The 10852-nt window shown below is 33.3% G+C and overlaps 1 protein-coding gene across 1 annotated transcript; it reads left to right on the top strand.

Annotated features, from left to right (window-relative positions):
- The first annotated feature begins 1608 nt into the window (after window positions 1-1608).
- Window positions 1609-10491, top strand: LOC111689898 (mucin-5AC). Its single transcript, XM_046951818.1, has 4 exons — window positions 1609-1942; window positions 4216-4296; window positions 4358-6829; window positions 8015-10491. Exons 1-4 carry the CDS (start codon window positions 1726-1728, stop codon window positions 9832-9834), a joined length of 4590 nt encoding a protein of 1529 aa, XP_046807774.1. The 5' UTR covers window positions 1609-1725; the 3' UTR covers window positions 9835-10491.
- Window positions 10492-10852: the final 361 nt, after the last annotated feature.

The raw sequence follows: 10852 nt of genomic DNA, 5'->3' as shown, positions 1-10852 counted from the left end.
AGATAGATAGATAGATAGATAGATAGATAGATAGATAGATAGATAGATAGATAGATAGATAGATAGATAGATAGATAGATAGATAGATAGATAGATAGATAGATCCCAAATTAAGTACGCATTTCAGCTGAAATCAAACCAAATATTCTCAAAATAAGTACATAATCACTTTGAGGCAAAAAAGGTTTTAATTTGATTTTTGGTACGGATGCGTACATGGTTTAAGAAAACCCGTAATTCACAATTTTTTGTTTAAGTGTATGAAACCATTGGATGGGCAGTCAAAAGAAGCTTAAGCTGGTATTATAAAGCTAAAATAGTAGATAAATAACAATAAGATGTAAGAGAAAAAAAGAACAGCAACAATAATATTTATATAGTCTAAAGGTATTAAAACAACAACCTGTCATCTCAGCCAACCCTAGCAGTCAGTGAGACAGACGGACAGATAGATGAATGTACGAGACAATAAAGTCAATTTAGTTGTTCATTTTGGGTTTGTTGCTTCTTTTTATTATTTAGCAGTATTTAATAAATAACTACGGAAATTAATTGTGTAAAAAGTGATAAATCTTTAAGTTTTTTTAACGCTATGAACAATAAGAAACTATAGAAAGTGGAAGGTATATTAGATTGGTGATAAGATATGTAACTTTTTTAAATATTAGCATTTTTAGTAAGGAAACCTTAAGGGTTTTGTTTTTAAGAAATGCTAAAGCTAGTTAAAACTTAAAATCGTTTTGTATTGTAAATGTAAAAGAGTTAGGTTCTAAAATGATCCTTAAGTTCAGTAAACTTTAACCATAATTCCTGAGCACTTATATTGTATACCAACAGGACGATTAAAATACAAATTTCCTGAAGTTATTTTTAAAATTATGATCTTTTATATGATTACAAGATTTGCGTGGATAGACAGATGCCCAAAACCAACTAAGGATGGGTGTAATAATTTCCCCAAAAATAGAAGTTCAATAAGCAAAAACAAGAGTACTACGCCTACTTTAAACTTGGGCATGGTTAAAATAACGAAAAGCAATTAAATTCTCATGTTGGATATTAAAAATTCGTGACAACCCATCAAAAATATTGAATACTAGTTTAACTTTATTGTTTCACTTCTCATTTTTCCCCCGCTTTCATATTTTGCTAAAAATGGAAGACATGACTTTTATGGTCAACAACAACAGCAGAAACTTCTCACTTATAACAAATTTAATTTGTAGAATTTTTTCTTTACATTTTTATACATAAAAAGCTAAGAAAACGTAAAGAAAAGCAAGACTCATGCTAAAACAAAAAATAATCATAATATCTTTATCAGAAACACAAGTCAAAGCAGCAACAGCAGTAACCACAAAGTTCCAAAAATTAAAAAAAAAAATAAAAAAAAACTTAATAAAACTTTTCTTGTCTTTTAATTCCATACTAATTTTCTATATGTTTATGTGTCTTTTCCATCTCACCATTCAACGACAACAAACTTGTTTGTCATCATGCTCATCTGCTCATGTACAATTGCTCTACACCATATGCAACATGTTCTTGTCTACCTTTGAAAAACTTTGAAAAAAAAACAACAAAACTACCATCAACATCGTTGTAGGTTGCCATCACAATGGTACTTGGTATGCAGACAAATCACTTGTTCCCACCACCGAGAAATGTTTGAACTGTCAGTGTAATAAGAAGACTTTAGTCTGTCGTTTAAAAGTATGTCCTGAGATGCCGATGCCACCACCTCGTGGCTGTGTTGTGGTCCAAAAGAAGAACACATGTTGTCCATATTTATCGTGTGCACGTTTAGATGCCTTCTATAAGATACCAGCCACGCGTCGCATTATCGCATATTTAGATCATTACGAGCGTGAATCAATTGATCGTGTAGTCAATGAAAATATGTTACAGCGCAGATCAGATGATACTGATGTCGATTTATATGGTAAGTTATGGTAGACATACATACAGATATAAACAGTACTTAGAGAAATAAACACAGTTTTAGTAGGGCGGGGTTTTTTTATATTGAATGTAAAGGAGGTTGTGATCGTGTGGTGTTATGAGCTATATAGAATTTCTGATGTTTTTACCTATTTCAAATATTTGTAATAAACAGCTAGTTTATAGTCCAGTCCATAGCCTTGACTATATTCTAGTCTGTAGTCAAATTTATACTCTATAGTCTAGTCTATAGTCTAGTCTATAGTCTAGTCTATAGTCTAGTCTATAGTCTAGTCTATAGTCTAGTCTATAGTCTAGTCTATAGTCAAGTCTATAGTCTAGTCTATAGTCTAGTCTTTAGTCTAGTCTATAGTCTAGTCTATAGTCTAGTCTATAGTCTAGTCTATAGTCTAGTCTATAGTCTAGTCTATAGTCTAGTCTATAGTCTAGTCTATAGTCTAGTCTATAGTCTAGTCTATAGTCTAGTCTATAGTCTAGTCTATAGTCTAGTCTATAGTCTAGTCTATAGTCTAGTCTATAGTCTAGTCTATAGTCTAGTCTATAGTCTAGTCTATAGTCTAGTCTATAGTCTAGTCTATAGTCTAGTCTATAGTCTAGTCTATAGTCTAGTCTATAGTCTAGTCTATAGTCTAGTCTATAGTCTAGTCTATAGTCTAGTCTATAGTCTAGTCTATAGTCTAGTCTATAGTCTAGTCTATAGTCTAGTCTATAGTCTAGTCTATAGTCTAGTCTATAGTCTAGTCTATAGTCTAGTCTATAGTCTAGTCTATAGTCTAGTCTATAGTCTATAGTCTAGTCTAGTCTAGTCTATAGTCTAGTCAAGTCTATAGTCTAGTCTATAGTCTAGTCTATAGTCTAGTCTAGTCTATAGTCTAGTCTATAGTCTATAGTCTATAGTCTAGTCTAGTCTAGTCTATAGTCTAGTCTATAGTCTAGTCTATAGTCTAGCCTATAGTCTAGTCTATAGTCTAGTCTATAGTCTAGTCTATAGTCTAGTCTATAGTCTAGTCTATAGTCTAGTCTATAGTCTAGTCTATAGTCTAGTCTATAGTCTAGTCTATAGTCTAGTCTATAGTCTAGTCTATAGTCTAGTCTATAGTCTAGTCTATAGTCTAGTATATAGTCTAGTCTATAGTCTAGTCTATAGTCTAGTCTATAGTCTAGTCTATAGTCTAGTCTATAGTCTAGTCTATATTCTAGTCTATAGTCTAGTCTATAGTCTAGTCTATAGTCTAGTCTATAGTCTAGCCTATAGTCTAGTCTACAGTCTAGGCTATAGCCAAGTCTATAGTTTAGTCTATAGTTTAGTCAATAGTCTAGTCTATAGTCTAGTCTATAGTTTAGTCAATAGTCTAGTCTATAGTCTAGTCTATAGTCTAGTCTGTAGTCTAGTCTATAGTCTAGTCTATAGTCTAGTCTATAGTCTATTCTATAGTCTAGTCTATAGTCTAGTCTAGTCTATAGTCTAGTCTATAGTCAAGTCTATAGTTTAGTCAATAGTCTATAGTCTAGTCTATAGTCCAGACTATAGTCTAGTCTATAGTCGAGAATATAGTCTAGTCTTGTTTTTAGTTTATTCTATAATCTAGTCTATGATATTGTATATAGTTTAGTCTATAGCCCAGTCTGTAGTGAAGTCTTTAGTGTTAGAGAGCTAAGAACTATGTTGTCATAGTCCAAACTTTACAGCTTTCTAAAGTCGAGGTAATAGCTTGCATTTGAGATAACCTAGATCACATCTCCTTTTATTAAACCCTTTCCAAAACAAAATCAAGTCTTTCTCACTTTCAAGTCATTACCAGCCTTTGTGAACAATTTTAAATTGCTGGTAATTATTTTAATTATATGGAATTCTCTGAGAACCCTTCCTGCTGCCTAGTCTTCTCGAGTTATCTGAGCTGGGACAAGAAACGTGTTAATGCACGAGTTTGCAATTAATCACAAGTGAAAATCATAGTCACATGCATACGTTCATGAATGTGCAATATAATATGTTTTAGCGTCAGGATCATTAGTGTAGCAAAAGAAGAAGCTTAATGCTAGGAACATATAAAGATTGGTTAAATTTTTTAAATTACTTACTGTTGCAACAGATCTTGAATGTTAAGATTATGTTAAATGAAGTTTTAGTAATGCAAACTATATTATAAGGAATTTTGATTGTGATCACAATGGGCATATAGACATACATACAGTGTAATAGGAAAGTCTCATATTTGACAAATAAAAGTAATTATTTTTTGTATTTTCCAGTTTGTGTTAAAAATGGTACTGTTTACAAATCCGGCTCAGCAATGTCTTCCTCTAATCTTTGCAGTTATTGTTATTGTATTGGTGAGTTACTTTGAACCTTTAATCATATATATTTAGACTTTAAATTCCATATTCATTACAGGTGGCACTGAGAAATGTGTTAAACCCAAATGCATGCTACCGGTCGAAGGCTGTAAACCCATTTTTGTGGACTCCACCTGTTGTCCCGTACGTTACGATTGTAGTACCAAACAAACAGGCAAATCATCCCAAGAAGTACGTTATCGCAAAACTTCCAATAAACATTATATGAGAATGTCCCAACGTCTACAGCGAAATCATGGTTGTACGGTAGGCCAACAATTCTACACAGAAGGACAGAAAATGAAAAGTGATAAAGATAAACCCTGCGATATATGTTTCTGTATAAGAGGACAAAGAAAATGTGCACCTAAGAAGTGTGCCCCAGCTTTGAGGAATTGTATACCAGTGGTGCCCAAAGGGCAATGTTGTCCTTCCAGTTACGACTGTGGTAGTCAGCGGGATTATAGGAGATCACAAAATTCCAGACAATTTAATTTGTTTTCCTTACTGTTTGGAAAAGATGAGGAACAAGATGAAAATGCTGCCACAGAAATACCCGTACAATATCCGCATGACAGAGATCCTATAACTACAAAGCCGACAAAAAATAAGGAAGCTACAACAGAGAAAAGTTTATTCGATTCCATTAGAGAAGGTTTAGAATTTATCGATAACAATAATAATCAAATGATTAAGGATAATATAGATCTAGTGGCTGTACCACCACAACCAACACTACATAAAAAAGCCAGACCCTCACCTACACCCATACCCTTGGGCATGCACAATATTGTTAGTACAACCGAAGTAAGCTTTTTAGATTTACTACTCGGACCTTCAGAACCTAATGAACAGAAAACGGAAAATTCTTCTGAGGAAACTGAATCGGTGGAAGAGAAAACTACTCCCACTAGTACGGGAATATATTGGGTTGATTTACTATTGGGACCAGATAAGGAAGAAGATTCAAAAGATTCAGCCAGTACTTTATCTAATAAAGTAGATAAAGTTGAGACAACAAATGTACAAGATCAACTAGATTTTGAAAGTACTACATCGATAGATCGTGTTGATCATGAAAGTTTTGTAGACAGTGGCGAGTCAGTGGGAGAGTTAAATGCCGAACAGCAAGAAAAAGATTTGACAACAACAACAGAATCAACAATAAATGAGGACTCTACACAAAATTATCCCACAACCTTAACTGAAACTACGGAAGAAATAAAGATCACACAACCTGCAAGCACTACCAAGAAAACTGTAATAACAACTACTACAACTACGCAAAAACCCACCACAACAATAACAACCAGCACAACTACTACTACTACCTCAACAACGACTAGAAAACCTTCCACAACAACTAACAAGAAACCAACAAAAACTACAACCATTCATCAAAAACCTAAGCCTTTGTCAACAAAAATCAACCATAATCCAGGCAAGAATCATACACTAACAAAACCTGATAAAAATTCAGACTTTTTAGCTCAACTACTAGATGGTTTAAGTGGTATTTTGGCTGGTGAAAATAAAACTCGCCACAATACTCAAACTGCCTCAAATAGCAAGCTTAATTTAAATCGAACCACTACAGTAAAACCCATGCCTTTGTTTAAGCCTCTGCCTCAAGATAAAACCTATACACGCATCAATTCCAAGATAGCTAATCTCACTGTAAAGCCACCCATTATATCAACAAATGATTTTACAAAGCCCACCTTTAAACCGTTGTCAGGAAAAGAAAACAAAAAGCCTCCCATACCCTTGAAGATAATAGAAGACGAACTACACTCTACCACCACCACACCAGCTACTACAAGCACCTCTAGCACTACAGCAGCAATAACTTCAAGCACCTCGCCAACAACTACTACTACAACGTCGACAACTACAACAACGAAACCCACCACATCTACCACCTTGAAACCCGTGGTAGTCATCAAAACAAACCCCACCATTTTGGAATCCGAACCTTTGGATCAAAACTCTGAACCCACTTTACCGCCAAGTTTGCCAAATCTTAAAATTATACCCTTTCTACCAACCGATGCTGTAAAGGCCGACCATAATCAAGGCTCCTCCTATGAATACTACCATCACTCATCTGCACCTATATCACGCATAGACTATGATCTATACGATGATGCAAATTTATATCCTTCAATTACTGAAAAATATCCCCTATATCCTGACTTAGAAGATGGCAGTAAGGCGGAGTATATCTATAAATTTAATGTTGAAGGTCCCGATTCTTTGGTATCGTCGAATGCCGGAAAATTTGATGGCACTTTGGGTTCTCCTGCCTTTTTGAAATATGATTTTGCCGCTTCTGGAACACCCTCATCGACTAAAGGATTTTCTCCGCCCACTAAGACTGAGGGAGGTTTTGTACCAAAGGAACCGTTAATTTTGGATGATGATGATCATGATAATGTTAGTGTTAAGGTCGGTGATAGTTATCATGTGACACATCATATAATAGATATAACGACAGCGGGTGATGTCTTAAATACTACAAAGTTTATAGGTAAGTGCGTCATAGAAACTAACTAACTAACTAACTAACTAACTAACTAACTAGCTAACTAACTAACTAACTAACTAACTAACTAACTAACTAACTAACTAACTAACTAACTAACTAACTAACTAACTAACTAACTATTAAACTAACTAAATAACTGACTAACTAACTAACTTACTAACTAACTAACTAACTAACTAACTAACTAACTAACTAACTAAATAACCAACTAACCAACTAACTGACTAACTAACTAACTAACTAAGTATTTAACTAACTAACTAACTAACTAACTGACTAACTAACTAACTAACTAACTAACTAACTACCTACCTAACTAACTACCTAACTGACTAACTAACTGACTAACTAACTAACTAACTAACTAACTAACTAACTAACTAACTAACTAACTAACTAACTAACTAACTAACTAACTAACTAACTTACTAACTAACTAACTAACTAACTAACTAACTAACTAACTAACTAACTAACTAACTCACTAAATTACTAACTTACTAATAAACTTACTAACAAACCAACTAACAACTTAACTAACTTGACTAACTAACTAGATAACATATCAATCTTCCTAATCACCCAAATATTTCCAGTTCCATGTCTTGGATGAACCTTATTAGTCTTCTAAAGATCCAAGTACTTCCACTTCCATGTCTTTGCTCATTATGCCAGTTTAATATTCAATATATCTTAACCCTGTGACGATCAAACCTTTTTGGTTTAATCAATTTAATAAGGCCTCGTAACAGTTAGGATAAGGAAATTGTTCTCCTAGGTAACTTCTAAGACTTACGCATCGTTTCACAAATAAAGTTGTCAAGATCGGTTAACTGACTCCCTAATTTGCACATAAACGGATATATACAATAATAAAAATTTTATGGCAAGTATATTTGCCTAAAGTCGTCAAAGGGTTAATACAGTTAAAAGAGGAAACAACACACATTTTAAAGAACCTTATAGAAGTGGTTGTCAAACACAACAATCTTACTTGTTATTAATGTTATCATTTTAGGCATTGATTTCGGTATTACTCTGCATTTGCCAATGATTGATTGTAAATATTTTGCATTTCGTAGATTTCAGCTAAAAAATACCTTTCCCAGAAATCTCATACATATAAATAAATACCTTATAACCATACCATTTCATGTCTTTTTCTAGAAATCACCACACCCGATCCCTTTAAAGATGTCATACGCACTGAACCACCGCCAGATTTGATATCTCTAATCGAAGACAAATTAAAGAATTTTATTGGCAAATCAGGCGCAACAGCAACAACCACGACAACCACAAGTAGTCAGTTAAATGATAAACCACAAAATATAGCAGAAATTGAAACGAATTTAAAACAAACAGATACAAATTCAATGAATACAAAAACGACAACCCAAATCAAAATGACAGCTACGCATGTTGCAAACAGCAATAACAATAACAACAACAACATCAACAACATCAGTGACGGTCAGAACAATGGTTTCAATAAAACTCATGCTGAAAACGAAAAAAAACTTATGCAACAAACCATTGGCGTTGACATGGATGATAAAGCTAATGTTGATGTAAATGATGTGAGTACAATACCTCCATTCAAAACATTACCAAAGGCGGCAATGGTAGTTCAACAATTGAGGCAAGATGACAATACAACAACAGCAACAATGACGTTGACAAAAGAGTCTGGCATAACACAGACAAATAACAAATTTAAACAAACAGAAACAACATTAAGACCAATAGTTAGTACATCAACGACAACAAAGAAAATGACCACAACAACTACAACAAAAAGGCCAACAGCAGATGCAGCAAATATTAAGGTAAATCGTAATAAAACGATTGCCTCGACTGCCTATAGAACTAAACAAACACAAACGCTGCAGCAACAACAGCAAAAACCTACAAAAATAAATAAAAATTCTACATTGAATGTTAGTGAAATGAAAATATTGGCGTCATCAACAACATCATCATCGTCATCTTCGAGTTATTCCTCTTCATCATCTGGCGGCTCTATGTCAACATTGAAAACTAAATCCAATGCAACACGACGTGTAGCAAGTACTAAACCAACAAAACATAATAAACCAACGACCACCAACTCTACAGCAACAACAAAGAACTCAGCTAAACTAAATGCAATAAATATTGATAGAACCTCTTTGGCCACTAGACGGACAGCAAAACCAACAACAGCTAATGCAAATATACAGGTTGTGACTAAACCTAAATCCACAACAACAGCAACTAAAAAGACAACTACCACTAGACCCACTACAACAACAACATTAAGAACAACAACCACTACAATACCAACAACGTCCGCTGCTGATGCATCACTACAAAAGGCTGCAACTACAAATCCATTTTTTATGTCACCTTTTGACAAATTGCCTTTCATGGATGCCAGTTTTGAAGTGAAACGTAATTCAGCAACGCCCTCTACAACGTCAACTACCACCTCCTCTCCACCACAACGACAACAGCAACAACCACATTTTGCAACAATTGACGATGCTTCAATGCTAGATGGTGAGCAAGATAATGCTGATGAATATGATTCATCTGCAACATCGTCTTCGAGGCATAAATTAATGGGTTTGGTACATTACAAACATACACTTAATCAATTGGAGGGCTTAGAACCTTCAATGCAACAACAGCAACAACAACAACGCCCTCAGCATTATTCTTATTCAGCCCCTAACACCGATTTATCCAACTCCTCTCATCTTACCTCTACACAATACAACTCCCAGGTGTCATCACCCTCGTCAACGGCCTCACAGCATCAACAACAGTCATCTTCAACATCACTAAATAATTTAATTGATCCCACAGGTATTTTAAAATTGGCGGGTTGTAATATTTATGGACGCATGTATCGCGTTGGCCGCATCATACTTGAACTTTCATCACCCTGTTTAGAGTGTAAATGCACAGAAATTGGTGTTAAGTGTGGACCATTAGACTGCTGAGAGAATTGTTTTAGTTTAGACATTTTTTAACTCTTCTTTTTTTCTCTTATCTAAATTATAGATTTTAAAATTTAGTTTAGTATTTTCTACTTTAAGTTAAAACTTATTATTAATATTTGCTAACGAAGAAAAAAAAACGTTTATTTTAGTTTTAAACTAAAAATAAAATCTGAAAGTAACACCAAGTTATCTTAAGATTAAAATCAATGCTTTAAGGGGTTAATATAATATTTATATTAAATTATCAAGACAATAGTTAGTTATAACTTAGTATTTACTTAAATCGTATTATAAGATTTTATTATAGGTTTAAATCTTAGATTTTAAGCTGTAAATTAAAATTAGTTTTCTCTTTAAAGTATTAAATTTTAATTAAACGGTTTACAGTTTAAATTGTCATTTTGTTGTAAAGTGGTACATACAACAATATGACTTTTTTATGAATTGCCCAAATATTTATTAAAAATTTCGAAGAAAATTACACAATTGTAAAATGTTATTAATGAAATATAAACATTTGAAAATTTTATAAAATATATGTCACAATATTTATTTGTAATTTTAAGAAAATTATTGTAGTTTTATACAACTTTAACATACAACCTTTACATTTATAAATACATATTTATTAAGGTTTTAAAATAAAATAAATTTAATAAACAACAAAAATGAGACAGATTTTTATTCATTTTTTATTTAACCACCTTTTTTTATGCAAAGAAGGTGGTTGATACCTGCTAGAAAATTGACTAGAAAAGGCCCATATTATTCTATGGATTTACTAAAATTGACACCAAGAAAATCACTATTACCGATAATAAATTGGTCACCAAATGGTTCAATTAACTTTAACTATGCGATCAGATACAATGTCCTGGTTCCAAGAATTGTGGAAAGTAAAGAGGACGAAGTTAAATAATGATTCGACACCATGTCAAATCTTTCCAATGAAAAGCCGGAAATACATTTGACCACTTTTCCCCGATATTGATATTACACCATGAATGGGGTAAAAACG

The sequence above is a fragment of the Lucilia cuprina genome, chromosome 2 (assembly GCF_022045245.1).
Source record: "Lucilia cuprina isolate Lc7/37 chromosome 2, ASM2204524v1, whole genome shotgun sequence".
Taxonomy (NCBI): Eukaryota; Metazoa; Arthropoda; class Insecta; order Diptera; family Calliphoridae; genus Lucilia; species Lucilia cuprina.
Note: the sequence above shows the minus strand (reverse complement) of the source record. Positions and strands in the feature narration are given on the sequence as shown.

Coding starts and splice junctions, on each gene's coding strand:
- LOC111689898 (XM_046951818.1), top strand. CDS start 1,726: ATGCCGATGCCACCACCTCGTGGCTGTGTTGTGGTCCAAAAGAAGAAC. Junction 1,943..4,215: donor TACTGATGTCGATTTATATG/GTAAGTTATGGT, acceptor TGTATTTTCCAG/TTTGTGTTAAAAATGGTACT. Junction 4,297..4,357: donor CAGTTATTGTTATTGTATTG/GTGAGTTACTTT, acceptor TATTCATTACAG/GTGGCACTGAGAAATGTGTT.